Raw genomic sequence first — 13664 nt, forward strand, 5'->3', positions numbered from 1 at the left:
AGCTTTTCTGATCAAAATTTGTCCGTCGTCTGTCGTCGTTGTCGTTGTTGTTGTTGTCGTCGTTGTAAACTTTTCACATTTTCATCTTCTTCTCAAGAACCACTGGGCCAATTTCAACCAAACTTGGCACAAAGTATCCTTGGGTGAAGGGGATTCAAGTTTGTTCAAATGAAGGGCCACGCCCTTTTCCAAGGGGAGATAATCATGAATTTGTTAAAAATTAATGGCATTTTAAAAAAATCTTCTTCTCCAGAACCGCTGGGCCAGGAAAGATGAAACTCATGTGGAAGCATCCTCAGGTAGTGTAGATTCAAATTTGTTCAAATCATGACCCCCGGGGCAAGGGTGGGGCCAAAATGGCCGACCCAAGTTTTACATAGGAATATATAGGAAAAATCTTTAAAAATCTTCTTCTCCAGTACCACTGGGCCAGGAAAGATGAAACTCATGTGGAATCATCCTCAGGTAGTGTGGATTCAAGTTTGTTCAAATCATGACCCCCGGGGCAAAGGTGGGGCCAAAATGGCCGACCCAATTTTTACATAGGAATATATAGGAAAAATCTTTGAAAATCTTTTTCTCCAGAACCACTGGGCCAGGAAAGATGAAACTCATGTGGAATCATCCTCAGGTAGTGCAGATTCAAGTTTGTTCAAATCATGACCCCCGGGGCTAGGGTGGGGCCAAAATGGCCGACCCAAGTTTTACATAGGAATATATAGGAAAAATATTTAAAAATCTTCTTCTCAAGAACCATTGGGCCAGGAAAGATGAAACTCGTGGAATCATCCTCAGGTAGTGCAGATTCAAGTTTGTTCAAATCATGACCCCCGGGGCTAGGGTGGGGCCAAAATGGCCGACCCAAGTTTTACATAGGAATATATACGAAAAATCTTTAAAAATCTTCTTCTCAAGAACCACTGGGCCAGGAAAGATGAAACTCATGTGGAATCATCCTCAGGTAGTGTAGATTCACGTTTGTTCAAATCATGACCCCCGGGGCTAGGGTGGGGCCAAAATGGCCGACCCAAGTTTTACATAGGGATATATAGGGAACCCTTTTAAAATCTTCTTTTCAAGTACTTCAAAGCTATGATTAGTGATATTTATATGGAATCATCCTCAGGTAGTGTAGATTCTAGTTTGTTCAAATGATGAACACCTGGAGGGGGGGTGGAGTAAATTCAAGCCTGATGTGCTCAGGTGAGCGCTGTGGCCCCTGGGCCTCTTGTTCCTTTTTTGCCATAACTTTGGAACCATAGGACATAGGGACTTCATATTTAGTATGCATACTCCACTAATTAAGTTCTTTCAAACAAAACCAAGGTCAATGACCTTGTGACCTTGACTGTGACCTATATACTAAAAATAGCTTTTTCGAACTTTGTTGACGCCGGGCGCATAGTGTTTCACAAACACATCTTGTTTTTCTCTGTGACAATTCTTTGAAAGTTAGCGGAGTTGATTTCTTGATAATTCTACCGGAATGTAAATTAGGCAGGTCGAAAGGTCAGGAGCTAAGGAGGCTTAATGTGCATGCAAATCTCGTGCGCTTCTGTATCTGTGTCTGACGCTATGAAGGCCAAATATGCTTGTAAATCTCGTGCGGCTGCCTTTGTGTTTGACGTAAGTTGCCGAGGACTATTGAATTTGGCATGGGAGTCCTCGTGTAAATTTAATCTATGTCTACATTTTTCAAATCTAAATCTTCAATTTTATTTCACAATGGAATGGAAATATAAGGAAACACTGCCTAGTTAGTATAATATGCCAGGGCATCAACGATAGTGGGAAACATGGCTTAGCCCGTTATGCAAATCATCCCATGTTTCCCAGTATCATTGATGCCCTGGCATACTATACTAACTACACATTGATTCCTTAAATGTAATGTAAGTTATGAGGGACATGCATCTTATAGTCAATTGCCGCTAGCTAGAGATTTGTCCATTTAATTTTATAAGAGCTTGTTTGTTTCGTTTGTTAGATATGCTATCAGGATACAGAAGTAATTGCACTCCCATTTGAAAACATGAATTCTCATTGCTTATGTGCATGTATGTTCATTGAATCACTTATTATGTAACTTATCATTCACTTTGTACTAAATTATGAAAAACCAAGTAATAAGATTTTTCTTCTTCATTGAACTTTGGTACATTATTTTGCATTAAGCAGGTTGTTCCTTATTTTTGCATAGACTGGAACTGTGGCATATAACATTCCTAGAAAAATTATTGATCCGCCAGCTGCGAGGAATGTGTTGTCATAAGAACCTGAGGTGTCATATAACCAACCTAAAAGAAAAATATATATATGTATTAATATTTAGTTACACCGTAAGAGAGAGAGAGAGAGAGATTATTTATAATTGTACCTGCAAATGGTGGTCCGACTAAATTAGCTATTCCCTGAAGAAACATCAATATACCATAGCCATCCGATAATTTTGAAATGCCTAATACATCTGCAACCAAGACACAGGATAAGGCCTCAGAAGCTGCAACAAAAAATCCGTAAATCCCGTCAAATGCTATGAAAGATAAATAATCCTGGGATAACGGCACCAATGCTAGGCCAAGGCCAGTCATCCACATTGACACGCAATAAAGAATGGAACGATTGACTTTCTTCAGGTCACCTAGAAAACCAAACACTATATTTCCAACTGTATGAATGATACCAGTACTAGATACTATCAGAGCACCTCGAGATTCTGATTCACCTATTTCCAAGGCGCGATCGACCGTGAAAACATAAGGCACGTCATACCATAGATAAAGAATAAAATTAGAAATGAGAAAAATCACGAAACGCCACTCATGCAAGACAGTTAAATCAACAATTCTGTATATTCTCTGTTTACATTTACTTTCACTTTGATCATGAAATGTTTGTTTAGAGTCTGAGAAATCAATCCTTGCTACTTTTGTCAATGAAGGCATGCTACCACTGAGAAGTGAATTACACTCAGCTGTTATATGTCGCTTTCCTATATTCAAATTTTCAGTTGATTGACTTGCAATTCTGAGATGATTAGTCTCTACAACACTTTCACAGACGCTTTTATTTTCAGTATCAAGCTGAATTACAGATAGTTGTTCTGAGATCGAGTTTTCCTTGTTATGCTGACTATATACCGATATACATTGTTCTCGTTTACTGCAGTTTGGAATTGGTCTGAACAAAGCACCACAAAGCACAACATGGGAAACAATAGCACTCATAACCAACAATGCTCCTCGCCAACCGTATTCGGATATTAGAAACTGTAAGAGAGGCGCAAATATCAGAGTGCCAACTCCTGCACCACACTCGGCCAAGCCTGTTGCCAAAGAGCGTCTCTTTTTAAAATACATCATCACAACAACGGACGAAGCCAGGTACGGAAGAGAAATTCCAAATCCTGCAACACAACCATAGGTTAATCCCAAAGCACCCAAAGAATTCACAAATACACTCATTATCATTCCTGATGCGGCTATTAATGCACCTGCTATGGTGGCTTTCCTGAATCCAAAACGCTTGGCGATAATGCTGGCAACAGGACCAAAAAGAAGTGGTGCTGCATTAAACACAGAGCCGACCCATGCAGTCGAGCTGCGATCTGCGTGGAAATATTCCAACAGATGTGTGAATAAAACTCCGAATGAGTAAGAACACCCGTCCGTAATGACGTTGATCATGAAGGCGCCAAATACCACCATCCAACCCCAACCGCCATCTAGAGCTGTGTCGTCTGCTTTCTCTGATTCTGAAGAATTACAATCAGTAGCATCATCTCCACCCTCCATTTCAGTCTCAACTGTAAAAAACCAACAGTGTGTTACAAACTCTTATTGCCAAAATACTGTAACCGTTTGTTTTTCACGGTGTCAAAATACCACGAATAGGCAATCTCTATTTAATCTGCGGGTTTAAAATAACGCTGATTTCTCGGATTGCTTTTTTTTTTGTGTCATTAAAGCAAAGTAAGTACGCTGTGATAATTGTACGCGTACATATTGTAAATTACTTTTTAGCGGAAAGTATTGAAAATTAAAACTGGATGTTGCTCATTTGTAACGCGACATCGCCCCTTCTCCTCTCCACATCACTCTATGTATAGTATAATCAACAGGGCTAATATGGTGTTGTATTGATAAAATTTCATTTTTAAAGAAATTAGAAATGAAACACCCTACCCAACACGCCCCCTAACATTTTTGAATTGAGATATATTCTTTCTTTTTCTTTCTCTCATTTTTTTTTTTTTTGGTTTAAGTTTTTACAATTTTTTTGGCTGTCCCCCTCCTTCTCCCCCAACTTCCAATAGCGAGACTTTAGCTTAAACTTTATTTCATTTAAATTAGACATCATATATACACAGTACATATTACAAACAGGATTCGGAAACAAGTTGTAACAACTTATATTAATCCGTTTCCTTAAATTAACTTTGAGTGACAGGTATAATAGGAAAAATAACAGATGAAAAATAAAAATGAAACAAAATGAGAAGAAAAAATAAACTGTAGAGAGAGATATCATAACATGAATTAACATTGATAGTAAGTGAGGAATAAACTCAGTCATACAATACAGTACAAAATCAAACATAATAGCAATACGGCCACACGTAATATTCAAGTTACAAATCTTTTAGAGGCAGAAATAAATTGATGTACATGTTTAAATATGTTGGTATTGAAGGAATAATTCTTAGTTGAATCTCCAAATAAGAGTATGTTTAAAGTGATTGGTCCTAATGGGTCAATGAATTTTTTTCTTAAGTCAGTATACAGAGGACATTCTAATAAAAAGTGTGTTGTTGTTTCAATTTTTCCACAAGCACAATTAGGATTATCTACATGTATTATATGTTTTGCAAATAAATGAGAATTAAGTGTACTACAATTAAGTCTAAGTCGTGTATGTAAAATTTGTTCTGTGCACTTACCAAATAAGCGAGACTTTGGGCCATAAATCAGTACGCACAGGCAGACAATCATTAAGCTTTCATAAAAAAGTTTTCTTAAGCCTCTGGTTCAGGTGAGATTGAAGAATTTACCATAGAAATGACATGACTACCCTTGCCTAAAACTGAACTCAAACATCACCATGTGCAACAGATCAATTAGCTATCCATGCACACGTATGGTACTTTTTAAGATTGTTTTTTTCTTTTAAAACACTGCATGTGTGACAGAGCTATTTTAGTGAACATTCATAACGACAAATTCAATGTTCGAACGAGTTGTGTAACTTAAAAAGCAGATTTATAAGCCATAGATTTTTTAATCCTCAAAAATAATATTTACACGCATCGCTAATTTTCCAACTTAGTGTGTTTTATACCCTCGCCACACACAATACGTTGGATAAAAATCGCATCCAACTACAAATCATGGGAGATCCTATATACCAACGCTTTAAACTATAAAGTTCAAGTTGAACTAAAGGAAATATTCAGGGTTTTAACCTACCTTAAATCTGTTTCACAACAGTCAATGGTAACAAATGTCACTGTTTTTCCTCGTTAGCGTTTTTCAAGGATGCTAATAAAAGCATAAATTATAAAGAGGCCTCAAATGGGGGTTCAAAAATCCATGCAGTGATACATTGTAGCTAGCAGCAGTTTGCGATACTTAGTATGTGCCAATTCTGTTAAAACAGTCTTTTTATGATTTTTTTAAGTTAAGAAGTTATAATTCGTGTAGTTATGGAATATTAAAGAGTTAAGTGAACCGTACGTTTCACATTTATTCAATGTGTATACTACAGTAGTATTTATATTGCTTGAATGAATGCAGAGTATAATTCTTGTAGGTGGTTTTGTGTGATTTAAGTTTGTAGGACCTGAACAAGGCTCCATGGCGTTTAAATTTATCACAGGCACTTGTTAAATAAAACTAATTATATATCCAATAAAAATACATTATACAGTGTATAAAGTACTCTTTAATGCATGTTTTCATTAGATAGCTATGGTTAGACCATTGAAAAATTCAAGTGCACGCGGATCCAGGATCCTTTAAGGGGGAGACCAGGGCCTAGGACTACTTAATAATCAAGACCCCTTTTTGTGTGAATACCAAAAAATGGCTTAACACATGTATTTATCTTAATTCTACTTTGGGTTTTAAAAGAGAGACACTATCCCCTACCCTCCTCTAAATCCACCAGTGCATTTTACAGTCAATATTATAATTATTTTAAATGGTTAATTCATGTAAGGATCAGAATGATTATTTGAGAGAGAGAGAGAGAGAGAGAGAGAAAGAGGAAATAACTTGTAAAGGGAAAATATATACTTTTAGATAACTTGGGTAAATATTTCGTAGGTGTTTACTTTATAGGCCTAATGCTTTTATGCAGAATTTATTGCCACAACCAGGATTTCAAACTTGTCTTACGTTTTCGCAGTGCATCACGCAAAATTTGATAATTTGTCAAGTATTTTGACATTAGATTCCTCCATGCAATTTTTTAAAAGGATAGTGCATGAAAGATAAAAGGAAAAAGCAGTATGGGCCTCCCCAAAGAAGAGCTCTAAAGAGTAAAACAAACAGATAACAATTATGCTACGTAGAGACTGTAAAACTATTGTGGATTTGATATCACATGCATATAGTTCGTTATGAGCAAAAACATTTATACGTCAGATAACATCCCTGGAATGTGGAGATAGAACTGTTAATTTAAATTTTTGCATAGTTTTAGAAAGAACCCCGACAAAAAGAATATTGTCCTCTACAGAATCCAGAAGTTTTAAAATGAAAATATGTACTAGTATTTAAACTAAAAAAAAAATCTAAAGTTTCGTAGAGGCAAATATTTGGTGCCATAAATCGATTTTTGAACAATGTTTATGATCCACGGATTGGTTTTGAGGTCTGAAAAAAAACACCTCACGGATCACAAATTTGTTACGGCTGTGTCGACATGGCATAGGGTTGGATGGGATGGAGACGAATTTAGTGGAATTTAAGTGGAATTCAAATTTAATAGAATTGTGGTCCTCCGCTTTCGGTGTCATAGTGCCGGGTGATATTCCATTATTTATGGCACATTATGTCAAATATGAACACCCTATCATTTTTCATTTAAAAGTAATCACCAAGTTAATGTTTTGAAAATTAGGTCAAACTTGGAGGTCAAAGTCAAGGGGTCAAATACTATAGCATGCTTGCATTGAAACATCTTATCACAAGTAATGCAAACGTCAAGTATAAAGGCCTTATCTCTTCTCAATCAAGAGTTGTTAGAAAAAAATCCTTTTTGAAATACAGGTCAAATTATCTTCATTATGTGAAAAATAGGTCAAAATTCCGGGTAATTTAAAGGTCACAGGGTAATTATTTGGGGGGGGGGGGTAATTGGAAAGATCACATGTAAATATACATATGAAATATTAGTATGAAAGCCCAATCTCTTTTCATTCAAAAGTTATGACCAAGGTTTAAGATTTTGTGACAGAATTACAGACGGACAGACGAATGAGATTTAAAAAAATGTCCCCTTGCTTTCGCGAAGGGGGGGGGGAGCAAAGAGTGAAACCAGTGAAAAAGAACGAACTTGTAAAAGAGATAGGGATAAGGTCAAGAATCCTCTCAACAGCGAGCTTGAAAATCAATGATATTTAAGGAAAAAATTTCTTTTATTGAATTTTGATCTGCTATTTTCTCACGCTATAATTAGGAGACTGTCGGAGTGAGATTTGTATAGCTGCAGAAATGTAGCTCTCCGAAAAAATATATATTGACAGACGGGAGAGCTACAGTGCCACCCATAGAAAAAAACTGTATATTTATTGCGCACAAAAAAGTGCGCTGTTTCTCGATTTATTTCTCAATGTTTTTAAAACTGTCATCTCAAAATATCACTAGAAGTGTGTTTCTAACATATTCTTTTACTGTTTCCACAATAAAACATTCCTTATAATTGTTTTTAATAGCCCTCCTGGCCCTGAAATTGAAATCATTGAAAATTTTGCCTATTTATACTGCCATTTTGGTCTTCACGATAATTCGGTCCAACGCACTTAGTACAAATGTAAAGTACGAAAGTAACAGAGGAGTAAGGACTTTTTTGAAATATAGCCTTTTTTTGCAATTGAGGTAAGAATTTCGAAGAATTAATTCAGAACCGAGCACACTTTTTTGTGCGCAATAAATATACAGTTTTTTCAATGGGTGGCACTGTAGCTCTCCGGTCTGTCAACATATATTTTTTCGGAGAGCTACAGTTCTGCAGCTATCCGTTCACAAAACGAAACGTACCGATCGTACCGTTCACAAATATTAAACGAATCGTATATTAGTTCAGGTAAGAGTTTGTTTGTAACAAAGCAAGCAGAATCTTTAGAAACTGAAATGAAGATAATTAAAGGTAGTCTGTACATCCTTGTAGATTATACCTGTTCAATTCTCTTAGAATTAACCACCCCGTTTTGAGAAGCTGGCAGAATACTATACAGAGAATTCCAATAAACCAAAACGTGAAAGAGATGCATGTCTTACCTCAATACCTGCACAACGTAGCAGCAGCTATCACCTTCCCATTAGACATGCAGGGTCGATACTGAACTCGCACTGAGGGCATTGACACCGTGCAGCATATCTAGAACACGTGTATTCTTGAAACTGGGATATTCGTACAATGCAATGTTTATTTATAGACTACAGTTGGGAGAAATATGTCACAATGGGCGTTTGTTGAGAAATCCTAAGATTCGAGGATAATGGTAACAAGCTAATTCAGAGAATCTGTGTTCCCCGCTGAAAGAAAAAAGAAGAGAATGTGCTAACCCATGGCCAGAAGGGGGTGGGCCACTTTAGGAAGGGCGGGAGGGGCAATAGGGAGTTATGGTATAAAATTTAATTGAAAAATCTCAAAAGCTTCTTGAGATATCGCCCCGGAAATGAAAGTTTTACACACATATGCAAAGAACATGTGAATTTACGACCTTGACCTTTTGACCCCAAAATCAATATAAATCTTCCTTCGGCCTTAGGGGGTTGTTGAATAAAGTGTCATTGCAAAATCCCAAACGCTTCTCGAGGTACTAGTATGGCGTGCAAACGAAATTGTTAAAATAGACAGATTTTTGAATTTATGACCTTGACATGTTGACCTCAAAATCTATAGGGTTCTTTCTAAGGTCATAGAGAATTGTTTTATAAAATGTCATTGCAAAAGCTCAGACGCTTCTCGAGACATCACGCGGAAACGAAAGTATAAAGACAGAATTTTTGAATTTATGACTTTGACCTTTTGCTCTCAAAATCAAAAGAGGTTTTTTTAGGCCATGGTAAGTTATTGTGTAAAATTTCATATGCTCAAACACTTCTCGAGATATCGCGTGGAAATGAAAGCATTACAGATAGATAGAACCACAGACAGACAGCTAGACAGGCAGACCGAAACTAATATCTTCCACTTTCAATTAACAACATATACACATTTAAAGAATGAACAGTCAAATCTTTATATGCATATTGGAATTTTTTATTTGCTTCAGCACATAATTTAATAATTCTGCAAATCCAGGGAAGGGGGGGGGGGGGGTGTCGACCCCCCTAATCTGAGCATCCTCCTTTTTTTCCTTCTGCGGGGGACACAAAATCTCTGAATTAGCTTGCTCATAGAGTATCATGCCGACCAGGGTACATTACCTTGGTATTGAGAGAATTGGTATTGATATCTTCGATATCTCTCAAAAAATTCCAATATCGTTCTTTTAATAACCATCGAAGAACAATTAGATGTGTTTGTGAAAAACTGATGCCCCCGTATGGCAACATAGCGAAGGTTAAATTTTCTCAAAAGCAAATCAAACATGTTGATACCCAAAGTAAGGCCTACTAACAAAAATTCAATTGTGAAATATAAAACCCAACACCACCTTTTCAAAAGTAATGGCCAAGGTTATCGTTTTTAAAGGTAGGTCAAACTCCGAGGTCAAGGTCAAAGGGTCAAGGTTGTTGGTTTCTAAACAGGACCTTGTCACAAAGATTACATATGGGAAGTGTGAAAGTCCTAGCCCTAACCAGTCAAAAGTTATTGTCAAGGTTATTTTTTTAAGTAGGTCAAAATCTAAGGTCAAGGTCAAAGGGTCAAAGTTGATGGTATCCAATGAAAGTCTTGACACAGATTACATATGTGAAGTATGAAAGCCCTAGCCATTACAATCAAAAGTTTTGGCCAAGAATAAAGTTTTTTAAAAGTAGGTCAGTCTCCAAGATCAAAAGGTCAAAGTTGATGGTATCGATGAAAGGTCTTGTCACAAAGAATATATATGCGAAGTATGAAGGTCCTAGCACCACGTTTTCAAAAGTTATTGCCAAGGTTACAGTTTTTTTAAAAGGAGGTAAACTCCAAGGTCAAGGTTAAAGGGTCTTGTCACAAGAATTACATATGTGAAGTATGAAAATCCCAGCCCTTAACATTTAAAAGTTATGGCAAAGGTTAAAGTACGTTAAAAGTAGGTCAATTTCCAAGGTCAAGAGGTAAAAGTTGTTGGTACCCAATTGAAGGTCTTGTCATAAAGAATACAAATGTGAAGTATTAAAGTCCTAGCACCAACCATTCAAAAGTTATGGCCAAAGAAAAAGTTTGGAATTTTGGAGTAAAAGTGTGTCAAACTCCATGGTCAAGGTCAAGAGGTAAATTTTGGTGGTACCCAAAAAAGGTCTTGTCACAAGGAATACACCTGTGAAATATGAAAGCCATAGTCCCACCAAGTCAAAAGTTATGGGCAAGGTTAAAAGTTTTTTGGACAAACAGAGACAGGCCTTAAACTTGGAGTTTACTAGTAACTTGCATTAGAGAAATGTCAACTCTCGCCATGAGCTGCCATCAGGGGGCATCAGTGTTTTACAACCACATTTTTTATTTAATAAAAATTATATTTTTAGAAAAATATGCATTGTCATCTGTCAAGTGCCTGTGACCTAGAATACAAATGCGTTGAATGTTCAAAGATAATCAAGGAGGACACTTCAGATTGTAGATCTGTGGTCGAAAGCTTTATTCATCAGTAAGCCGCTTCTCCTCGAACTTTGAGCTTTCGTTTAGTTCCTTTTTATAAATATACAATGTTCATCTTTATGAAAAAAGTCTTTTTGTGCCGTTTCATAATTATCAATAGAACCTATTGATATACCAATTTGTTATTTATTCTTAGCTTTGAAAACTCCAATGTACTTGGCGTAACAGATTTACATAGCTTAATACATGCGTTTTTTTTTTGGGGGGGGGGGGGGGGGTATGGACGAACTTTGATCGTCCACTTCGCCCCATCGTCGCAAAACACGGCCAAAATGTACGATCCTCTAGATCTGGAGAGGGCTTATTCTCTCTAAATCAGAAGTTGATGGCTCGTAAGGAAAAGAGAGAGCTGTCATGTTTTAAATTTTGAATTTACTGGGTGGCAGTAAATACAAAATTTACATGACAACGTTGTAAATTTTGAATTTACTGCCACCCGGTAAATTCAAAATTTACAACATGACAGAGCTACTAGTACAGTGTATATGCGGCTTTAGAAAATGACCAATACGGGGGCATGCATACAGGACCCACTCTCTACCATCGGCTCATACATTCACCTCTGTATATCACAGTGATAAACACGAGAAATATTGCGTTTGTTTTGATTCATGATAATTCAGTTTCTATGCTTATGTCTGAGTTTTGAGATAGATATTTACTAAATAAATCTAGCTGCAGATCTGTAGCGTTATGGTTTTATATATTTGTCTTTGACCATAACGCTACAGATCCCGTAATGCAAAAAAGGTGCAAATTTACGGCGCAATATTTTTTGCGCACTTTTGGGGAGAATTTCTTCATTTTGAAGTTTCTGGCATTGGTCAATCAACTAACTTTCACTCCCTAATTCTAGGCATATTCTGTAGCCAATATGTATATTTTATCCACCTCCCAACCATTTACAGTTGTCTCTACAGGCAGTAAACTCGCTTGAAGTGAATTTTCAGCAATCTAACAATTTTAATCAGCGAGTTTTTCACTTGTAGAGACGACTATAAAGGGTTGGGAGAAGGATAAAATATACAGATTAGTTAAATAATGTGCCTAGTTTTAGAGACTGAAAGGTAGTTGATTGACCAATGCCAGAAAGTGGAGAAATTCTCCCCAAAAGTGCGCAAAAAATATTGCGCCGTAAATTGCACCTTTTTTGCATTACGGGATCTGTAGCGTTATGGTCAAAGACAAATATATAAAACCATAACGCTACAGATCTGCAGCTATAAATAAATCCAGAACTATTAATTGAATTTGAAATAATCCTGCAAATATCACGTTTTATACGTTATGTCAAAAATCTTGACGTGAGCCCATTGCAGAGGTGTCTGGGATGGGAACGAACGACAACTCTACATTGGAGATTGTACAGGACCATGTATAATAAACAGGATGTAAAAAAAATTAATATTAATTTGTATATATTCCACTGATACATGGACTGTTCATAGAACTCAGTTGCTAGTTTTGCAACATATCTTTCAATCTGTAGTACAAGATTTCCCGACATTGCAAGACAAAATATAAACTTACTTGAGAATTAGCTCAGGGAAATTTTTCTGCTAGTCATGTGTCGTAAGAAAAGAAGATATCTACTTAATAACACTAGATGATCCCCCAGTGTTTATGCACGACAAAAGCGGGAAGTAAAATTACTAAATTGCACGAATAAGTGTCTTTAAGAGGGAAGGGGGGATCCTAATTTTGCCAATATACACCGGCTTTATAACAAAATAAAGCCAATTTTCAATTGTGCAAATGTCTGATGACCTTTTGCTTTTGTTTTTTTTTTACCTTATCAAATTTCCTGTGTCAGTATTTCTCGACTGTATAAAAATCATGAAAATTTCAAAATTGTCACAGAAATGTGGAAATAAATGGCAATTTTAGACGTGCATTTGCATGGTCATTTGAAGCTTTCTTTGATTTTTTACATAAATCAAATAAACGCATAACTTTCATAGTATAAATATTGAATTTCGTTTTACTTTTTTTCGCAAACCAGTGATATAGTAGGTGTCTCTTTTACCTTATGTTTTTCAATCTAAAAAAAAAATCTTATAAGGACAGTTAATGCAAACAACCCTTTCTTTAAAAACCATAATAAATCTGTGTTTGTGTAATTTACCTGTATAAAGTTGTTCTTACGTCTCATAAAGTGGGGGAAGATGCATGGATTTAGAAAGAAAATGGCCCCAATAAAATTGAACATAGTAAAAAATCTGCAATTTTTTGATATTTTGAACCGAAACAGGTAAAAAAAAAAACATACGAATTTATAGATCCAATTTTTGTTTTTAATATCTGCCTTTAATCACCAGATACAAGTACTCTTCGCCCTCTACTGACAGACCAATGTGTCATAAACTGGTTATTGTGATACATTCCAATTTAGAGTACTCCTACATGCATATTGAAAAACCTGTCACATTAAATATTAAAAACCATAATAAACAAGAGATGTTTGTAAAACACCAATATGCTCCCATCACCCAAATAATTGGGATTTTTCTAAGTCGAAGGGGCATAACTCTGTCAAAAATGGCTTGATCGTACCCAAAACAAAACTTGACCTATATATTTTTATGATGAATCTGTATACCAAATTTCATTTCAATGTGTGCAATCCCTGTGAA

At 36.2% G+C, this 13664-nt stretch overlaps 2 protein-coding genes across 5 annotated transcripts in view; both read right to left on the reverse strand.

Moving 5' to 3' along the window:
- The window catches only part of LOC134254673 (uncharacterized), a 34976-nt gene extending 22296 nt beyond the window's left edge, over positions 1-12680 (reverse strand). Inside the window, exon 1 of the mRNA XM_062737209.1 lies at positions 12562-12680. The gene's annotated coding sequence lies outside the window, so the exon portion shown is untranslated. The remainder of the gene's footprint in view (positions 1-12561) is intronic.
- Positions 2128-8589, reverse strand: LOC134254672 (monocarboxylate transporter 12-like). 4 transcript variants are annotated; one of them, XM_062737205.1, is made up of 3 exons: positions 8510-8589; positions 2378-3805; positions 2128-2297 (listed from the first exon to the last, which is right to left on the reverse strand). In XM_062737205.1, exons 2-3 carry the CDS (start codon positions 3792-3794, stop codon positions 2161-2163), a joined length of 1554 nt encoding a protein of 517 aa, XP_062593189.1. In that variant the 5' UTR covers positions 3795-3805; positions 8510-8589; the 3' UTR covers positions 2128-2160. The 4 variants fall into 4 exon arrangements, with proteins under 4 accessions (XP_062593189.1, XP_062593188.1, XP_062593191.1 ...); XM_062737204.1 differs by having other exon boundaries at positions 8502-8583; XM_062737207.1 differs by lacking the exon at positions 8510-8589 and adding an exon at positions 8399-8446.
- Positions 12681-13664: the final 984 nt, after the last annotated feature.

The sequence above is a fragment of the Saccostrea cucullata genome, unplaced genomic scaffold (assembly GCF_032062105.1).
Source record: "Saccostrea cucullata isolate Sc308-1 unplaced genomic scaffold, CSIRO_AGI_Scuc_v1 ctg3091, whole genome shotgun sequence".
In the NCBI taxonomy this organism is placed as follows: Eukaryota; Metazoa; Mollusca; class Bivalvia; order Ostreida; family Ostreidae; genus Saccostrea; species Saccostrea cuccullata.

Excerpts from the sequence above, each read along its gene's own strand:
- LOC134254672 (XM_062737205.1), bottom strand. The coding sequence starts at position 3,794 with ATGGAGGGTGGAGATGATGCTACTGATTGTAATTCTTCAGAATCAGAG. Across the intron at positions 2,298-2,377 it reads AGTCGGACCACCATTTGCAG|GTTGGTTATATGACACCTCA; the intron begins GTACAATTATAA and ends TTTTTCTTTTAG.